Consider the following 21151-nt stretch of genomic DNA (forward strand, 5'->3'; position numbering starts at 1 on the left):
GCAGCACTGATCTATGGGGGCTGAGGATCTGGCAGAGCCAGCCATGGCATTACACCATTACACCGCCTTCCCTGCCTCCTGTGCTCACACGCTGCTGTGAAATAAGCCAGGAGTGTGCTTGACTTCAACAAAAAAGGAAGCTGTTCTTTCACTTGTGTATTTAGATTTAACCCTTGACCAGGAAAAAAAAACAGTTACAAGTTGCTCTATATTTGCAAATAAACAAATAAGTGTGAAAGGTTAAGAGAATATTAAAAACCAATAAAATCCTTTACCTGGGTTGCTGTGGTGGGATTTCTGCACAGAGGAGTGACCCTCGGAGCCTTGAGCCATGACCTTCACTTCACCTCTACATGGTTTCCAGGTGCCATAGAGCCAGACCTTTTCAATCTTCCTACATTTCCTTTCAGTAGCTAACACCTGCAAGCTGCTGAGCCCTGTGCTCCGACAGGTCTCAGTGCCCACATTCCCTCACCTGGTCTCCAACATGACATGGCTGTCTGGGGGCTGGTGGCCCCTACATGGGTTTGATGCTCTGCAGTGGGCTATGGGGCAAAATGAGTCTGATGTGCCTGGCTTAGGGCCAGCACCTACTCCTGCTGCACATTCACCTCAAGAAGAACTAGGGCCAGTGACATGCTGGTGGGCTTTAGCAAGCCACAGAGCTTGTGATTGCAGTGTCAGAGCCCTCTTGATGTGCCAGATGAGCTGGGGTTCCACCACTCTTGAGCTGGACAGGCTACCGCTTTATTACTGAACAGAAACGTTGCTGGGAATGAGAGGTGGGAGGGATGACCATGGCACCCAGCTTGCTGGTAGGCAACATATGCACAGCCAGCTTCACTGTGGGCTTTGCGAGGTAAGGGTCACGTATGTGCCTTACTCATGGCGGCAGCAGCGGTATTCCCCATCGGTCCTAGAAGGAGCTTGGCAAGATGTGGGGCAATGCAGGGTGGAGACTCTTCTGCCAGAGCCATGTTCATCCACTGCTGACAACCCACAGCCCCGTGCTGGCCAGGGTGTTATAGAATGTTCATATTTAAGGTACAAGGAAACGTTTCTTTTTAAACAGAACAGCCTGTTGAGCCTGTTCCCCTTTTCGTGTTTAGCACAATACCAAGGCCTTAGGGTGTGCTTATGTACCAGCTGCTCATTCTAACCACAGATTTACAGAAGCAAACTCACACTGCCTTGAGCAGTTAGACGTTTTTATTGGCTCGCTGTAAAGGTGTTGAGTAAAGGCTTTGGAGGTACTGAGTAAAGCCAAGCCCTGACCAGCCCAGGGGAGCTCCAGACGGTTCAGTATTGCATGCTAGCTCCATCACTGTTGCATTCTCACTCCTGATCCTGCCTACAGTATTTCATGTTTAGGCTGAAACCTCTCTCCTTTTCTATCACTATGTGAAAACAGCCTCTTTCTGAAAGCTCAGACATTTCCCTCTGAGCTGAACTTTATGTTTTGAGCCAAACCCGCAAAAACCACTATTGGGTGCTTTATATTCTTAATTATGTATTTCAGTAGGCTGTTAGAAACTGAAATGTGAATGCTAGAAAATATGAACTAGGGAATGCATAGGAGAAAGTGCTGTCAATGCTCTTGCATTTATCGCCTGTATCATTCTATGAAGCACAAATAAAACCTAAATTACACCAAAACTGCTTTGTCGGCCTTTTGTAGAGAGTAGGTTTTTTCTATAACACTTTTCTTCAGCTGCTTTTGCCAAGCACCTATTTTGTATAAAACCAAAATGCTTGAAATCTGAAAGCTCTAAACTTACAGTGGTGTTCAGGTGCCTCCTGTTTCCGTTCACCACTGCGGCACGCAAACCCTCAACTGCACTGGCCTTCGGGATGCTTATTCTAAAGAAGAGACATGGAAAACCACGTGCAGCCTCAGAGGTGCCACGCAATGGAAACAGTTCCCTGGGTAACAGCAGGATCCCTTCCTTGGTGAAGCCTGCCACTGGATGGAAACTGAGCATGGCTGACTGCTTAGCAGGGCTGCGGTCAGTACGATGTCTTCTTGCCTCCTTCCTGGAGAGAGAAAAAAGAACATTACATACTAAATATCGTACAAGAAGTACGGCAGTGCAATACTGCAAGTTCTAGAACTGTCTGAAAACAGAACCACTTCGTGCCTCTCTTCTGGAGCGTGGATAAACAGTGACACACTCCTCCCCTGCTCCTAACCTGCACAAAGCCCCTAACTACTCACGATGCTCCATTTCCCCAGGAGGGAGAACAGGAGGCTGCCTGTTAATCCTGGGTATCCAAATGATGTGAAGGAAACCGGGGCAGAGAAGCAAAACTGAAAAGCATGTGGTTGCATCCCAGGATGCCTTTCACACTGTGCAGGAAGGCTGTGATGGAGCTCCGTCCTCCCACCTCTCACATCCTGTTGAGGGATGGGGGTGAGAGGAAGGGTTTTATTGAATACAGATCAATATTTTTCTCCCCTTAGATGCTGTAAAGGTTGGTTAAGGTTTTGAACTCTGAACTAAACACAGGCTTTGTAAATATGAGCACCTGTCTCTCAGCAGGTGAGGGAGAAACCCAACGCAAAGTTAAGAGCTGCAGGAAGGCGGCCTCTAAAACAGGGAGATCCCTGGGAGGCAGGTGGGTCACAGCAAAGCTCCTGCAGTAGCAGCAACCCAGGCACAGAGCTCTCTGTAGGGGCAGGGAGAAGGGCTGCCTCCAGCTGCCTCATCACTTGCCCTAGGGAGAGGGACCTACTGTATGACCCAGTATGTGAGCTTTCGGCACTGGGCTAAAGGGAAAAACAGTAGAAAAGTATCTGCACATTTTTAGTACAGAGGGCTCTAATTTTATTTCTAGCTATTAAAAGAATCCATTAAAAATACATTAAAATCTATTCTTTACAATAAGAAAATCATACACAAAACCATGGCACCAACCTGAAACTGCCTTCTTCCTGTGAAACGCAAGTTTCCATAGCAGACTATTGCCCAATCTCCCTGAGATTCTCAAACGCACACATTTTTCATGAGAGAGCAAGTATAACCAAGCTCCTGTGACACCGGTGTGGTTTACACACCTTTTACAACCCCACAGAACTGTACCAGTGCCGAACGCCTGTCAAGACCCTGGAGTTTGCAGCATTCAGAAGGTAAAAGTTCACAACCAGCCACCACTAATGTGTCAGATGTTTGAAGTATGTACAAGAGTGCAGGGAACCTACAGGTTATCGCCTGCCGCTGTGGCAGCAACAATGCCTACATGCTTCTGGAAGGAAATGCAAAGCTGTGGTGAGTTTTTAACTTGGAGTATTTGTTCATGCTTGTAAGAGAGACCAACCTGATGACCTCCAAGACTTAGGTCGTATGTTCATCCTTAGGACAAGAGCCATGCTGGCACAAACTGGGGAGCTTGTGCTGCCCAGGACACACCTCGAGCTCTGTCCTACCTGGAGAGGAGTGTTCTAGGCTGGCAAACATCCATCAACCCCTCACTCAGCAGGATAACCGAGACCATAACTCCTCAACACCCCATTTCCAGTTCCACAGAACCAGCTTGTCGTTTTATCTACAAGCACACTAAATCTTGAGCGCCTTTGAAAACTCACCAGAGTACTGAGATGACTCATACTTAGATCAATAGAGAGCATTCATCCCACAGCAAAGGATCTAATCTAAACGAAACCTTATTGCCTATTAAACACTGCAGCTGCTTCTTCCCTGTCTGCACTTCCCCATCCCTTTGCAACATATTTAAAGGGAAGGTGGAACACGCCTGGCAGAGCGACACAAAGGATCCTGCAAGGCACATACATACTTTGCTGCTGCAACTTCAGCAGACCTCCATTGCAGTGCCTCCGCCTCAGCTGCAACTGAGGCTGAAGAGGTTTCTCAGGTTTTGGGGAACGGGAAAAATCTCCATTAAAGCACAGGGCAAAGAGCAGCAGCACAAGAGCACAATCACTGGTTTTGGAATGGCAATATTAAAGTACACTGCAAACAGCCCTGTTTGTATACATGCAGTATTTAAATGGTAGAATGAAAAGGTATCTGCCTCCGTGGGATACAAAAGTTGACAGTATGGGTGCAGAGCAGCCTGAAATATGATGAATAAGGGATGTGGTGAGCACATGCGATATCAGTGCTGGGAAAGGAACCAGACTGACCGACCACTGTCACGGTGTCAGCCCTTTAAGCCAGCTCCTGAGTCACCTTTTCAAGTCACAGACTTCTACAGTAGAACTGCTCATGCTCCAAGTTTCTAGCAACTAAACAACTTCAGTCCAGGAAGTCTTTCGCTACCTTGGAAGTAAGCTGGAAGCTCAAGCTCAGCATGCAGTGAAGGTCCCCCAGAGATGCAGGCTGCTTGCCACTGACTTGCCCGTTACAAACTCTACAAGCAGAACCACCTTTTCTTACAGCTTACCTATAAGCATGAAACCTAAAGACAAAACACTTCAGAAACAGCTTCTCTGGGAAATGACTACTCATTCATGGTTACTCATCTAGATTAGTTAACACATGATATATTAGCATACGGTACCAACATCCAGGACCCAGTTAGCCTACTTATCCAACAACAGCCTTTGTTGACCAGTCTTATAGTCGAAACCAAATTAGCTACATATCCAAATACGTTTGCTAGAACCGTTAGCCACATGAACTCAGCAAACCACCAAACCAGTTCCCTTAAAGCCTTATTGCCCAGCACCATTCTGCAGTCCTGTATCAGCATTTGCATCTGATGCAAGAAATTCTGTGACCTAGGATCAATGCCATGTCAATCAGCTCGCTACATCACCGTAATCAATGATGTTCTGCTCCATGCTGGTACTCTCTGGTTTATTTAAATACCAGCATCAGTAAGTTTCACATGGGAAATTACTTAAAACAGCTTAAAGGCATGACACCTACCTTCAGGAGCTGCAGTAAAATGTAGAGCTGCTTACTCCTGGAACAGGAAAATGCCATTTACACTGTCACAACAGCGACAGAACAGAAATACTCCACACTTCTCCTTTTTCTGTACCATTTTGAATCATCATCATTCATATGTAGCAATGAATTCCCATAATATATTACAAAAACTCATTGTTATTCACAACAGATCTTTTTTTATGGGTATTTGTTCATCTTTCAATCTTAACAGTTTAATTTGCAAACGTGAGCTTCCTCGGTTTCCAAATCTGTTCAAACACGGCTTGTAGCTCCCCTAATGGGAATATACTTTTATGCACAGTGATAGCAGCATTTTTTCCTCCTCCTAGTGCGAAAGCAGAGTGGGAAGAGGCTGACAAGAGAAGAATGTGCAGCTTTTCTTAAGGAGCTCCCTTTATTCACCTCAATTAGAAGACTGGAAAAGAGTAATTTGTCACATTTATGCTTTAGAAAACAACCTCTTTCAGAACCAGCCATGTAATATCAGTCAGCCTTATCTGCAGAATTAAACCATTAACACTCATTCAGGCAGCTGAAGAGCCATTTAGCCCACTGATCATTTTTGCTTGAGAGTGCAAGAGTCAGTCTTTTAAATAAAGATACCAAGACTGAAATTTCACCAAGGGCAGCAGGAGACCTTCAATGTACCCTCTATTTACAGCAAACAAGATGCAGAAGTTCAGGCAGAGCTAATGAAGCCATCATCCTGCTTTTGGAGAATCCTTATTTAGGCAAAGTCATAAGCAATTGAAGATAAGACTAGGGGGGTGATTGGCTTTCCATGCTGGATATCCAGCTGTCGTTTTTTAATGATGCATTTTCTCCCCAAAAGATTCACTTATTTTGTATAATAGGAGGGAAAAAAAAAACCCAACACAAAACCAACACTTTTCTCTCCCAACTTTTTCTTTCCCAATTTCTCTCTTTTCTTTCCCAATCCCAAATTGGGAACAGTGCCATAGCTAGGAGGAAAAAGAAGAAAACAAAACACACCCTGAACATTCCCAAAAGCCGCACAGAGCAACTTTTTTGCAATATTCCTGAAAATCTATCAGTATGTGCTAAGCTAATGAACAGAGACCTGAAATGTAGGAGATAAAACTCCTGAAGACAACCTGCACAATTGTTGCCCACACAGAAATGTTTTCACATCAGCAGTTACTGTGCTGGTCTTCCTGGGAATCTCACTCAAATTCCTTCTTGGATCAATTGGTATGAAGTAAAATGCAGACTAGAAAAAGCTGAAACTATGCAAGGGCTTAGAGAGATTGGACCTACATGGGCAAAGACAGTACATTTATACCAACAAACCAAAGAGTCTCATCCCACAATCACCCATAACTAAATTGCTGTCACAGTTTTTTGGCTGTGACATTAGCAGGATACCAGACCCTGGTGGAAGTTCAGTGTGCACTAGGGAGTCACTCTCAGAGGCAGCCTGCAGGCAGCTGCCCTGCTTTGGAAAGTAGAAGTTTAACCATAAAGAAATCATTTTGGTCTCATGACTAGAGTTCTCTGGCAGTGCAGCTACTGGGACAGACACAGAAGAAAGAAGGAAGAGGGGTGTGGGGGGGAACACAGCATAGGAGGGGAGGAGGCCCTGCATGAAAATGGCAATAAAACCACATGCCCAGTCTATCATCTATTACATAAAGAAATCAGCCTAAATAATGCTTGCACATTATACCTCTCTCCTGTAATAGCTGTTTTGCTGTGACAGCCATATCCTGGGCTGCATCAAAAGGAGCGTGACCAGCAGGTCAAAGGAGGTGATCCTGCCCCTCTACTCTGCTCTCGTGAGACCTCACCTGGAGTATTGTGTGCAGTTCTGATGTCCTCAACATAAAAAGGACATGGAACTGTTGGAACAAGTCCAGAGGAGGGCCACAAGAATGATCAGGGGACTGGAGCACCTCCCATATGAAGACAGGCTGAGAAAGTTGGGGCTGTTCAGCCTGGAGAAGAGAAGGCTGCGTGGAGACCTCATAGCAGCCTTCCAGTATCTGAAGGGGGCATATAGGGATGCTGGGGATGGACTCTTCATTAGGGACTGTAGTGGTAGGACAAGGGGTAATGGGTTAAAACTTAAACAGGGGAAGTTTAGATTAGATTAGATATAAGGAAAACGTTCTTTCCTGTTAGGGTAGTGAGGCACCGAATGGGTTGCCCAGGGAAGCTGCGAATGCTTCATCCCTGGCGGTGTTCAAGGCCAGGTTGGACAGAGCCTTGGATGACATGGTTTAGTGTGAGGCGTCCCTGCCCATGGCAGGGGGGGTGGAACTTGATGATCTTAAGGTCCTTTCCAACCCTAACTATTCTATGACTCTATTATCTTTTTTGGAGAAGACTGTAAGTAACAAGACAAGGCAGGTATACAAAACTTTTTATTGACAACAGAACAATAGAGAGGAATGTCACCACTTCCCATTCCTCAGGAATGTCTCCATTTCACAGTCAGTCTGCTAAAAGTATACTTTCATGGTAACAAGCAATACGAAGGCATGGAGCTGTCTGTAATCTCAAGAACATGTTTCATCAGTGCAGTGTATAGAGACTGACAGTGTGCAAGTGTGCCCTGTCACAACACAAACATGGCAGGCAACTGTATATGCAGAGCCAACAGGCACAGACATGAAGCAGTCAGAAGAAGCCCCAAGTTATCTCTGTTATTTTTGTCTAAGGGCAATACCTGAAGTGCTACTCCACCCAATTCTGCTTCAGAAGCGAGTACTTTCTTCCCTCACGCCTTTTGCTTCCCCTGTCCTCAAAGATGTTAATGCTTCTAACTGAATGGAACCATGTCAGAGAATGCCTGAGCTTTCATATTTTGCAACCTCACACCAGTTCATGCATGCACTTGAGTTCACTTTCAGAAGCTTACATCGACATAAAGAAGGAGAGAAAAAAGAAAGTGCTGCACAGAATAGAAAGATTTAGTTGTTAATGCTTCCTTGCTAACGAAAGTATTTGGTAGTTGTTGAAGATACTCCTCACAATGTCATTTGTATAAAGTATGTATGCAGCCTACCTAGCATTTTAAGGAAACTGCATGTCAAACTTAACAATTTCAAATACTATGGTGTTAAATTTGAACTGAGATTCAACCTAAATGACAACTAAAAGAGAAATCTTAATTTTAGCTTTCACAGTACACAGAAGTGCACACTGAGTGCAAGATGAAAGCACTCTTTCTCCTACTTCCCTCTGCCTGCAGGACTGTTCTGGGACCCTTAGTCCTTAAGTATATTAGTTTATACATTTATTATCTTGTATTGATTTATCATGTTTTTCCTTTACTTAGTGGATGTGCCTCTGGATGTGTAGACTGGCTGTTAAAGTGCTTTAAAATAAAAAACCCCAACAACAGAAAACATCCCTCAAAAAACCACAACAGATGTGAGAATATTATCTGAAGGACTTTGTACAGCATTTACAATGTCAGCGTAAAGCATCTGAAACATGAGCATTCCCTGCAGACTGATGCAAGTGCAAACAGTTCGTACATTAGTTACTGCAATTCCTCTGGATTCAAGATGCACAATACTTACAAAAACAATCCTAGAAGCACAGACAAATGCTGGTGGCTCTTCCTCTTCTTTTTAGAAACATCATAAAAAAATCTGCATTACTCTGTCATAATTTAAATACATAAGTAATCTCCACTTTTATTACCTCATGACAATGACTTCAAATTTACATTATTTTAAGTACCGTCATAATAGCTCCATGTATAATACAGATACTTGCTGATATCCTGTCAGAAAATAAAATAAAAAAAACCCAAACCCCAAACAACCTTCCACTATATAAAAAAAATTATGCTGGAAAGACAAGAACACAGAACAGGGACTTGGTACAGACTATGATTTCAGTTTTATATCAACCACAGGTAACCCAATATTAACAGATACACAGCGATATTCAAAAGCAGTGCAAATATCTTTGGAGGTTAGAATAAAATTATACTACAAGAACATAAGACAGAAGAAATTAAAAGGCAAGTACTTCAAGTACAGGAACCAGTCTCTGTGAGGTCCATTTTAGTGTTAGCTGGGGGTTCCTTTTCCCACCTTACTTCTTCCTCTGAAACACATTAGCCAACATTGCACCTGATGTTGTCAGCTGGCCCATCTTGTTCAAAAACTTGGTCTTTGTGTCTTCACTCACAAGGCTCGCCGCAATCGACATTGAGCTAGGAAAGTAAAGATATTAGTGACATAAGACTACAAAGGAAAAAACGACACTGTGCTGTTATTTAATAAGCAGCTGAATTGTCCTTGCATTCTAGAGGTTTCAACATCACAAAAGATGAGTCCATCAAGAACTGAAAAATCATGACCACCCAGCCCAATATACACTGTTATATTGATTATTGTGTTCACATAGTCCTAGTGAAACCTGTAGAATATTTTCATGCACACTACTTTTCACTGCCTTTGGAAGTCACCACATTAGCACTTGTTAGCTCTTGGGCGACTGCCCTAGTGACAAATACCTCTGTGGAGGACTGACTTAATCTCCTCATAAGAAATGTCAATCCTTACACTCAACTAGTATAAGAACAACGGTACTATGTCAGAGCAAGGACCTGTCTATCCCACATATCTTGCTTCCAACAGTGACCGTTAGGAGGTATGTAGGAACCATAAATAAAAAGTACAAAACAGTGACCTCTCTTAACTTGCAACTCTCTTATTTTCCAACTATTTCACCATGAGCAAAGTTTAAAATTGGTGTGGACTGTCATCTAGTAACTCCCAACGAATCTTTATTTAACATTACCTGTCTGGCTTTCTCTTGAGCCCCTTGTAAACTTTTTGTAAATCCCACCCTGGGGCACCGAGTCCTACTAGGTCGCTAGCCCTTGCTGGGTAAAGAGCCTTCTCCTGGCTGGCGTGAATGTGACTCCTACAACCTTTCCTTGCATGTTCTTACTTCATATGCACTAGAGAAAACAGTGGAGAGTCCAAAATCTCCTCCAGAAACTGGACTAGAATGAGCAACCCAATAAATGCTGAGCCTATCAGATGCTACAACCTTAAACGTTACTAAATTATCCTAATGCTGCATTTATTATTTTTTTTTAATTTGAAATGTATGAGTGAGCTCTATTTCAGATATATATTAACTTCAGCATAGTAGGAGTAATCTGTCTTAAGACAGAGTGTAACAGGCAAAAATAGGATAGCAGGAGTATTAATAAATATTCCATACTTCCTATATTTGTAGTTAAAATGGCAAACATTTTTCAACATTAGACAGGACCAATTTTACACAACGTTACCAGTGAAATTCTCCCTTGTGAGTCCAGCATGGACTCTGCATTTCAAAATTATACCTGAGAGCAGATCTGTTTTACTGGCACAGGCCAGCTTCCAGAAACTGACTTTTCAGTCTGCAAAGTTACAAACAGTTCTGCAGACATTTCTGCATCAAGGCAGGTCAAATTAATTAACTCCAAACTGCTTCAACAGAATTTGAATGATTTCTTCAAAGGTAGCAGGGTTGCAATCACTAATTTTTTGCCATTTTGTACCAAAAAAAGGTAATGAATACAGGTTCTTTTTAAACAGAGTACTTGAAAAACCAAAAGGGAAGCTTCTCACTAATGTTGTCTTATGGATTTACAGATAACAACTGTATGATAAATATATCCCCTCAAATGTATCCCATATCCTTCTACTTTTTAAGCTGAATTGACACCCTGTCTTCTGCAGGACAGATCTTTGAAGGGGCCTTAGGTACACATAGCACATCTGAAGAGTGTCACAAAGCATGCAACTGTTAACTGCTAAAGAAAGTGTTTAACAAAAGCAGGTATCCAAGATCTAAAAAGACACAGTTTAATTTTTTTTAAAACCTATTTCTGTGACTTTTGTGCATTTATTCTCATGTTGTTAAAAATCAGTAATTTATCTCCTAGTTGTACTTAAATCCTTCTTCAAATATATATTTAATACTGAAACTAGGAACTAAAATTGGCAAGGGCTTAGCAAGGAAAAAAACCCCCACATTCATGTATATGAAAAGGTAATTTCTTCAGTGGCAAAATATTTCATGTTAATTTTGTACAGTAAAATATTGCAACCACAGCCTGGCTTTGAATAAGAAAGGTGAAGGCCAATTAAAGAATGAAGCAATGCATTTCAAAGACATCCTTTTCAAATCTTGAAGTTCTCAGCAGCTGCATTCTAAAAGAAAACACACTGGATGTTGAATCATGATTGCATTTATCTGTTTCTGCAAGTGCTTAACAGGACTGTGATTTCAAGATATTTTCGTAAGAGGGATTTTAAGTAATACAGACCTCTTACATCTAGGTTGACATGTCTTGCACTGATACAAGCTAAAGCAAGGTAAGCCTAAACCCTACAATAAAAGAAAAGCTGATCACTCAAATTCTAGCCACACAAAGAGAACAGCTTTGATGAATTAAATGGATTAACGCATTTGAGGGGCAAAAGTGCACATCAAAAAAGTTAAAACTCCTGTCCAATTGAAGAACATCACTTGAGAATTAGGAAGAGCTCAGCTAAGGAATTTTGTTTCATAACCTTTGGTTTCACAGTTCAGTTAATACAGGTAAGAAAATTAAAACCCCTTCAGGTTTAATGGTGCTGTTTGAGGAGACCAGCTTGATATCATAAATCAAAAATACATATTTGCTGCATTCTGGGAATATGTCTGCTTGAGAAGGAATCAATTTCATATTTTCTAATGATCTCTCCTAAACAGCTGTCAAGTAGTTGCTTAAGAAATGATAAACATTTATCAGACATAAAAAGTCTTATATATTTAGACAGATATATTACTCTTTTTCTTTCCATAGTTGAAGTCTGAGGTAGTGGCTCTTTTATTGCACAAAGAATGAAAACAAAAATTAAAGAAAAGTATTAGTTAGTCTGTAGAATTTAAAAAAAGAGTCCATAAAACCCCTACAGGGGAAATACTGACAAAGTAATAGATGCCCACGTAGGCAACTGATCCTAATAAATCAATTTGTTAGGCAAAATGTTAAGTCATTGCTTATGTGGAGGGATGTCCTTGCACAGGTTGGTTGGTGAGTCTACAGCAACTGGTTAGCGTTAGATCTGCAAAGAGTCTGACTGTTAATTCTGACTTATCACAACTATCTACTGGGTACCTACTACACCAGGTACATAGTACAGGGAAGACCTTGATGAAACTAACGCACACTATATTAGGTCACTTTATACACTGGAAGAAACTGTTCTCATGTACACTAGTAAAACCAGCAGCCTGGAGAAGGTTATTACCATCGCCAGGTAATTCTTTCAGCCTGCAGGCCACCCCGATGAAAGTGAGTTGCAAGGTGTGTGCCACATCCATTGCTCTAAGCATATAGGCCAAGCATTCCCTGCTGTCTTGGATTCAGGACAGAAATTCAATTACTGCTTTAAATAGATAAACAATTAAGAACTAAGGAACACGGGAAAACAAGAGTATCATTGCAATGACAAAAAAATGTCCTGTGTTTTACACTGGAGACAAACAATCACAAACTGAAGTTCCTAAAATCTGCTTTCAAATACAGAGTATGTCAGTGCCAGATTTCTGGTCCCAATCCTCAGACACCATTATGGAATACACTCTGCAGAACATAACTCTGGAGGTATAGGGAAAAAAAAAAAAAGAGAAGTTGAAGTCTTACCCCTGTGGCTCTTGGACGGTCCTGTTTTCCACTTTCTGTTCACATTCTTTTATCATGGAGCTTAAAATAACCTAAGACACATAAGAGATACATGTGATTTTCTTTTACATTAACACTTTGTACCAGATCTACTCTACAACTAATTCTAACATTAACAGAACTATTTAAAGAGACTGTTGTTTTCCAAGTGCATTTAAATTCCAGCTATCTGATAACATCTTACGGCTAGAAACAACAAAACCATTCAGAATAATAGTTAAAGGAAGAAAATGTTTTTGAAATAGTTATGGGAGTCCAAGACTCCCTCCTGTTTCCCCTGGCTTTTTAAAATGGATCCAAAGCAAACTCACTTCTGAGACACACCTCCTTATCTTCCTTTTTTTCCCCAAACAATACTTTTACTTATTAGCCATTAACTTCAACACACATTCATCTTCCTTCTATTTTCCTTTTGAGAGTTTTCAAGTATCTTTTAAAATTCGTATCTTTACCAGCGTTACACATGAAAGAAAAAGCAAGGAAAGAAAACAGCGTGATGGCATCCTGAGACAAGTTTTTAGTGGAAAGGAAGTGCTAAAACCAAGTTGGTATCATTTTGCTGTTGTCTTCAAGGGTTTCTGTGAATTATGGCTTTTTTGCTTTACTTAGGCAACTGCAGTGCTAAAGGTTTCTACAGAATATTTAAGACTAAAAACACACCCACACTGACATTTTACATTTCCCCAGCATACCAAAAATAAAGGAATGATTCCCAACAGCAGGCTTTGAAAGAAATCATACCATTCATTGGACAGATATAAAACTCTGCTCACAACAGTACTGCTTTAACACATTAAAACAAAAGCATTTGAAACACTCAAGCAGTTGCAATGCAGAGTGTGAAACTATAAACATATTCAATGAATGTCAGCTTTCTCTACTCACAGCTCAGGAAAAAGCTAAGCACTTTGAGACACTAAGCCTAAAAATGTCAAAGCTACAAGCAACTAAAATTAGTAGCGTTTTACCAAAACTTGAACAAATACAATAGAGGAAAAAAACTTAATTATAATCTCCAAAATACAGATCAGTCACGAATGGTTACTACCAAGTGATAACTATTTAAAAATGGATTTTTATACATAACAAAGCTGGTTTCTGTCAAATCCCTGTAAGACAGCTGCAGCACAGAATATCCTTTGAAACCATTTATTACACTGGTGAGCTGTGGCCCAGTCTGCAGATCAGTGCCACTCGTCACTCTCATTTTTTTCAGAAGTACTACTCTGACACTTGAAGCAGTTTGGGCAGTACACCCTTGAATGTTTCAGAAAGCAGCATTTAAACATGTGTAGGAGTAACAGGACTACAACTCCTACTGCTCAATTTGCTGCCCTTCATTTGCATAAAATATGCAAGTACTTAAAAAGAGAAATGCATTCGTAATTCCAGTAAAAAGCAAGCTTTTCTTCCTGTATCAAAAGAAAGCCAAGATTTCTCAGTACAGCAGCCATAATTTTTGTTACTTAGCATTTCTACCTGCCTGTTGGAACGCTTCTGCATTTCGTACATCTGAGATCTGTGTTTCTACATGCATTCCTGGCAGTTGACTATCTCTCTGCAGAGGTCTTCAGCACAGAAATACATTTTAAAAGTTTTTCTGCTTTTTAAATTGTGCGAGCTATTCCCTACAACATTCCCCCCCCCCCCCGCCCCGCTATGTTTTGATAGCACTTATAAGTAAGCTCTCCTTAATTTTTGGTTTTAAATATCATTATGCTTCAAATTTTGCTGCCATCTGCATCTCCTACGTGGTTAGCAAACATAGCTGCTCACCTCATGCTCTGGCGAGAGATGTTCCATATCAGTTCGTAAACACTTAAGTCCTGGTAAAAAGTGATTGACCATTAGATCCTCTGAAATAACTAAACCCCAGGTGGTTAAGGTATTATAAGGATTGACTTCTGAAATTATATATTTTTTAATTTTCTCTGTCTTCTGTTAATGTTCTACTGAACACAAGGACAAGCCACAGCAGCAAAACCCAAGAAAATGACAGCATTTAGCACTTCATGACTAGCAAATAGTAAAAAATACCTTAAACATATTTAACTTCACATATTTCATATAGCTGTACTATTCCATTTTTTTTTCTTTTAAATTTACTGTTTAAGATCAAGGGCTTTGGTTTTGTTTTGTAGGGTTTTTTGTGTGGGGTTTTTTTTTTGTTTGTTTGTGGTTTTTTGTTTGTTTTTTTTTAAGTATCTAGCAGTTCCACTGTGTTAGGTCTGACTGAGATGTAGTGAATTTCCCACAAAACAGCCCTGATAGTGCTGTGCTTAGTAGTGGTAGCTAGAAAGGTGCTGATAACACCCCAGTGTTTGGCTCTTCCCAAGCAGTGCTTGCACACCGTCAAGGCTGTCTCTCCACCACTGCCCCCTTACCTCCAGACTGGGGGTGGGCAAGAGCTGGGAAGGCTGACCCAAACTGACCAAAGGGATAGTACCTACCATATGATGTCTGCTCAGCGATAAAAGCTGAGAAAGGAATAGGAACAGGGGCATTCATTATTATGACATTTATCTTCTAGAGCAACCACTACATGAACTTGAGGCCCTGACTGCTAGAAGCGGCGAATAAATCTTGTTTTCCTTTGCTTCTATGTGCAGCATTTTGCTTTTGCTTTATTAAATTGACTTTATCTTGACCCACAAGACTTTTTCCATCTTCTTTTCTCCCCACCCTGTCCTGCTGAGGAAGGGATTGACAGAGCAGCTTGGTGGGCACCTGGCCTCCAGGCTAACCCAGCACACTCAGCTTCTGTGAAAACCTCTTCTTTACACTGATCAGATCGCGTTTTACATCACACATTCAAAGACAAGCTTTGTTATTTCTCAAGTATTAATCTTCTCCCCACACCAAACAATTAACAGCTTTGCCTAAAAAAAGGATACAACAACAAGAAAGGGCACTGTAAGCTTCAAACAGGTGAGTAGCGATATCCAGTCTCTTCGAATCCACAGACTGCTGGTTGTTAACCAAGGCTAACTTGAGCAAGTGTGGAATAACAACTGTAAAAGTAAACACTGGAATAAGTATTTCAAATTGCTTTCTACAGACTTGCTTTGCATGAAACAGTTCCTAAGTGGAAATCACAGGCATTTGAAGCATCACACCTAAGTGTGGAATAAAAACTGCAAATAATGGCTTTTGATGGCACTGTCCTTGCAGATTAACTCATTATCTCAAACTCAAACCAAAACTGTGGTAATACCACCTAAAATAAAATAGTACCTCAGAGTACATTTGAAATAGTAACAGTTTACATAAAATATTTTGCAACATAACTACTCTCCTGCTGCTAAAGCTGTCTAAAATATGCTTCTATTTTACAAATACAGCTGATAAGCTAGTGACAGCAATATGCATGTCATGACAAATCTTCACCGACTACAGAGGAAGCCTAAGGAGTTTATAGCCTGTTAAACTAGACACCTACAGTTGGGAGGTGTGATAGCTCCTCGTGTTTTGTTTATAAGTCTCTAAGACAGTGTAACAATCACTTGGCTCTTCCATGTGCTGTACATTTCAGGGCCATGAAAAAGAAGCTGTTTTGTTAATTGGTGCTGTGCTAACATTTAAAGTGTGTTGAATACTTGATAATTATATGTCAGCAGGGGGTGAAGCAATGCGGGGTGGGGGAAAGAAGGAATTTTGCATATCAAGTAATTAAAAGCAGATAACTTCAAACTTGCTCTGCAGCAGTGACCAGTCCCCTCTGGCTTTGAAATTGTTCATCATCCTGTGCCAGTGACACAGCAACATTAGGTAAACTGAAAATTGTATTAGAATAGTCTTAAATATTGGGACAGATCAAGCTCTGGAAACAAGTTTTCATCATGCTTTTTTGTAAATACAAACAAACAAACAAACAAATCAATATAACCAGCATACTATTAGCTTTTAGAAAGAGGAAGACTGCATCCTCCATTGATGCAACTTACATTCATCTCTAAATCTGGGCTCAGCATTTGGTCCAACTCTTCCAAATGTTTTTATGATTTCTGTATGTAAAGAATGTTGGTCTTGATATTGAGGGTCCTCCAGGAAAGATGCCAGCTGCATCTTTACTCTTTCCAGAAGCTTAAATGTTCCCAGAGAAATAAAAAGTACACAAAAGAATGAAGATACTAGAAACCAGGATGGTTAGTTCAGAATACCTTTATAAACTTCCTTATTTCAGTTGATATACCTTAGACCTTCCGTTAATTTACTTCTTTTTTCCTAACAGGATGTTCCAAACTCTTTGATGCAGCTCTAAGTTTTGAAGGCTATTACCAGTGTTTTAGTTTGAGCCATCCTTAACTACAGACAGGTGTTTCCATATAGCTGGTCTTCACTCCTGAGGGCTCCTGGTTTTGATACTCACATTTTTTACCTGCTATTAATATTTCACTCTTACTATTAATATCTATGGAGTTTTCCTGATTGATTAGAACTGAATTCACTTTATTTTTTTTTGTAATATCTCAATATGCTGAAAAAAGTTCTGCAGAGGACAGAGATGCAAGATAAGCATCATAAACCCAATGGAATGAAAAAGATTTCTTCAACTAAAGGCGAGAAAACCTGAAAATACAAATATATCTAAGATGACATAAGAATTTATTTGCATTCAAAGTTGTAAAAATAACATTTTCTGATACATTTTCAAAGCCAATATCACCTCTGTACTCTAAGGCTTATTATAATCAGTGCAATGGATACAGTAATTTTTGTGTGGTAACAAAACAGTATTCTTCCCAAACTGATTATAGGCATGCATTCCAAGCTACAAAATTGTAACTTATCCATCTTCCAAGTACTTGTGAGTCATCACTGACTTCTTACTCACATTTCCTCAAACACATTCTTTTAGAAGATGTTGAAATTACAGGAAGAATGCAAGCTCTGCAAAAAGCTGCAAGGACTTTAAGAAGAAATGCGATTGTATAGTTTTTATATAAAACAAAATACAGTATTTTTACTGCTTACAGCAGAATCCTCGGTGCCTTTTTCAGGATTCTGAACTATTAATAAAGAATTGCATATCTATATTACCCTCGAGGATTACTTCAGTTATGTCACTATGATGTCTTTTAATGCCATCTTGTATGCAATGGGCTAAATCAGAAGATGACAGGAACTACTTTAGAAGAGACTCGTGCTCTTCTAAAGTAGCTGGAAGCCAAGCAGGATATCCTAAAGCATCTTGGTAGATGAATCCTATCACATCTTTTGGTTAGCATTTTAATGTAAGGCTATTCTATTTGGAAATAATGGGCTTGAATTTCTCAACTCTACTGGAAAATGTTTTTAAAAAATAATTTGAGCATGGGACTTCCCATCTTCTAGCACAGGCCTCCCCCTCTACATATTTGGTTTAATTTGTTTATACTTGGTTTGGTATTTAGAAGGAAATGTTTTTATTAGTTACAAGAGGGTTGGTTTGCTCCTCTCCTCCATGACCACTGAAAAACTGGAAAGCATTTTGGAAGAGAATATAACAGGAAGAAATAATTTATAAGCTGCATTTTTTTTTTCCTTTCTCCAAGTTCATCAACATATTACTGGATTTATGGATTTCTAAAAAAATCACCCACTTCTTATGCTACAAAAACAACAGCCTGAGAACAGGTGACTTACCTCTCTCTGAGTTACAGTTTCCATGATGGTCCCAAAAGCAGGAATGGTTGAAATCCTTACTGAACTACAACAGAAAAATAGAGTCCTTTAATATGTCTGAAACATTAAAAATAAAATCAATAAAAAAATAAAGCCAAATTACAAAATTAGTAGTTTTAAGTTACATTAGTTTCTAGCAATGACAAAAAAAAAAAAAAAAAAAAAAAAAAAAGAAGAAAAGCAGATCAGGAAAAAGACAGGATTAACTCAAGGTCTCAATCTGAAACTCACAATTCAGGATCACTGGACAAGGTAACAAGGGCCGGAGCAACCCGCTTGTCAACTAATGCTTCACTCATGCCTCGAAGAGTCAGCTGTAAACCAGTCAACATGCAATAAAAAATGGTTTGGTAAACTTGAAGAACTAGGTTAGCTGTGACTGAGGATGGGCAGCAGAGTCTTGGGTTTTTCTTGGTTTAGTCACCCACACAAGGCATTAAAATGATTAAAGCTTTACTCATGCTGTAGCATTTATTAGTAAACCTGTTAGTGAGATTAGGAAAGCATCCCTCCATAGCTTGAAAGAAATATCACATCAGAATGTCCAGGAAATTAAGTACTATTGTTGCCTATCAGAAATTAGATTCAGCCAAAACTGTTCTGTATTTTAGTAATGCAGATGACATTTAATTCTGCAGTAGTAAAGCTGATGGTATTACAGAACACATTACTATCCACCTTTCTCCTAAGAAATGATGTAAGCAAATTCCAAAACTGAGAATATGATTAAATATAAGAAACCATAAACACTGAATGACATTAAGTTTTCTATTTAAAGTTTATTCATCAGTTTTACCCAGTATCTAAGTGTTGCAATAAATATTTTAATTTGTAAATTATTTAAAAATTACATTTGTTTAAAAATATATTTTTGTTCAGCTAAGTTAAGAAACAGAACTGATGGTTATTTCTTCCTAAGTATTAAGAGGGATGCTAGGTATATAAGGCAGTCAGAAAACTTACATTTCAGGGTCACTGGAGAGAGTAATGAGAGCAGGAACAACTCTCTGAGCTACCAGAGTTTCATGTACCCCCTTCACCAACAGCTGAATGGTCGGAGCAGAGGGGTATCACAGGTGATGCACACGGAAAGAGTGAGCACAGTATCATGGGAAGAAGAACGGCACGACCAAGAGAGAGAAAGAAAAAACACAAAAAAGCAAACCAAAATTAGAAGCTAAGCAAATACTGCTACACTAGTGCTTCATATATGCAAAGGCATGAAGAAAGCTGAAGCGGTCTGGCAGTCAGCAGAAACTAACGAATTACACAATGTGATGATGTTTTCTCTATTTTCAGCTGTTTTAAAACTTGAACTCTCAAAAGTTCTGCAAGTAATTATGTATTAACATACTAACACAATTCTGTATTATAATTATGTATAATTAAATACTAAAGTGATGCCAATTTGAGTTTGACAGTTTAAATGCTGCTACTAACTCAAGAGAATTGTATTTATTATAGTAGGTGGCTTTGCCATGAAAATAGATGTCTTTAGGCCAAATGCATGTAGTTTTCCCCATCCTCAGCAATACCTTTCAGACCTCGTATAGTGTGACAAACACCACCTTCCCAAATGCCATTAAGCCTTCCTTAAAGTCATTCAGGACTATTTTAGATTGAACCACCATCCAAGCAGTATGTATGCAAAATTTCCCAAGTTTCCCTTGTTGGTCTATGCAAGTAGAAAATGGAGAATCTTGTGATTATCCATGAAATGTATTTCAACAAGCCTTTCTGCAAACTAAGAGAGGAGATTTATTTGTTGCAATACATCCCAAATGTTAAAATCTGAGATCACAGTGAAATTTATTATCAATAAATATGTGGAAATTGTTTGAATTTAGATGTTTCCAGGTGATTATTTTTTTTGCAGTACTTATACAGCTATACATAAGCACAAATTTGCTGCATATGTAGCAGATCCCCTTTAAATGCTTTCAATGTATCAAAACCTACAAATTTTCAAAAATTACAATTTCCAAACTTTCTTATTTTCAACAAAACAGGGTGAGTTTTTCATCTGCATTAATAAAAAATGGAAAGCCTTGATATTTCCATTTTGTATCTCATGTAATATATTGCTGGTTTTAAGAGATAAACATAAAAAGCTTATCTGTAGTTCCTGTGAGAAATCTGAAATGTCAGTTTAATATTTAGCTATAAGCTAATTACTCAATTTACATCATAAACATAAATTAAACTCTATGCTTTTCACCCCAGCAGTGTAATAAAAGAACATATAAGATCCACAGGACACAGGGAAATCAGCAGCTGCCAGTATAGCATGCAGTACTGGAAACAAGCAATATTTACTCTAACTAGAGAGGGTTTTACATTCTGCTTTACATTTGAGTGTTCCTGCTTACAAACTTACAAACTCTGAAATTAAACCAAAGTAAATTGTGAAAGATTGCAAGGAACCTGACTTTCCAGAAGCACGCTATACAAAGCAGTCATTTTTATTAAGCAATATTTGTTTGTGCTCATACAAGCATGCATGCATATGTGCACATGTGCAGAAAACATATTGTGGCCTTATAGATAGTAACTGGAGGAGGAAGAATGGGGAGAGAATTGTTAAGATGTGTAAAAGTACTGGGAGGGGGACAGCTGCAACTTCCTACACTATCAGAAACTATTAGGGATGCCAGTTCAAGTACTACATTTTACCATCAATATATTTCAGGATTATTTACAGTGGCAAGACCTTTAAGTGCTGATGTGTTGAGCTTACGGGCTAACTCTTCAAAAAGCTGTTAAGAACATAGCTCACTGCTTGACTATGATGAACTTACTCTCATATACAGAGTTACGAGTCTTCCCATTGATTAAAATAGAGTATGCTTACTATTCTTAATTT

At 39.6% G+C, this 21151-nt stretch overlaps 1 protein-coding gene across 6 annotated transcripts in view; it reads right to left on the reverse strand.

The window, feature by feature from the left end:
• Positions 1 to 7279: 7279 nt before the first annotated feature.
• Positions 7280 to 21151, reverse strand: part of RELCH (RAB11 binding and LisH domain, coiled-coil and HEAT repeat containing) — a 75299-nt gene continuing 61427 nt past the window's right edge. For 3 of the 6 annotated variants that reach the window (XM_061346664.1, XM_061346662.1, XM_061346667.1), the window contains 7 exons: positions 19252 to 19334; positions 18250 to 18313; positions 16569 to 16707; positions 15519 to 15635; positions 14401 to 14489; positions 12586 to 12656; positions 7280 to 9105 (listed from right to left, as the gene is read on the reverse strand). In XM_061346664.1, coding sequence (XP_061202648.1) covers positions 8985 to 9105; positions 12586 to 12656; positions 14401 to 14489; positions 15519 to 15635; positions 16569 to 16707; positions 18250 to 18313; positions 19252 to 19334 — 684 coding nt within the window. In that variant the 3' untranslated portion in view covers positions 7280 to 8984. Of the gene's footprint in view, positions 9106 to 12585; positions 12657 to 14400; positions 14490 to 15518; positions 15636 to 16568; positions 16708 to 18249; positions 18314 to 18513; positions 18603 to 19251; positions 19335 to 21151 lie in introns of those variants that run through there. The other 3 variants (XM_061346663.1, XM_061346665.1, XM_061346666.1) reach the window with 3 other exon arrangements.

Source organism: Neopsephotus bourkii, unplaced genomic scaffold, assembly GCF_033783945.1.
Source record: "Neopsephotus bourkii isolate Nb327-2 ecotype Australia unplaced genomic scaffold, CSIRO-AGI_Nbou_v1 NB_272, whole genome shotgun sequence".
Taxonomy (NCBI): domain Eukaryota; kingdom Metazoa; phylum Chordata; class Aves; order Psittaciformes; family Psittacidae; genus Neopsephotus; species Neopsephotus bourkii.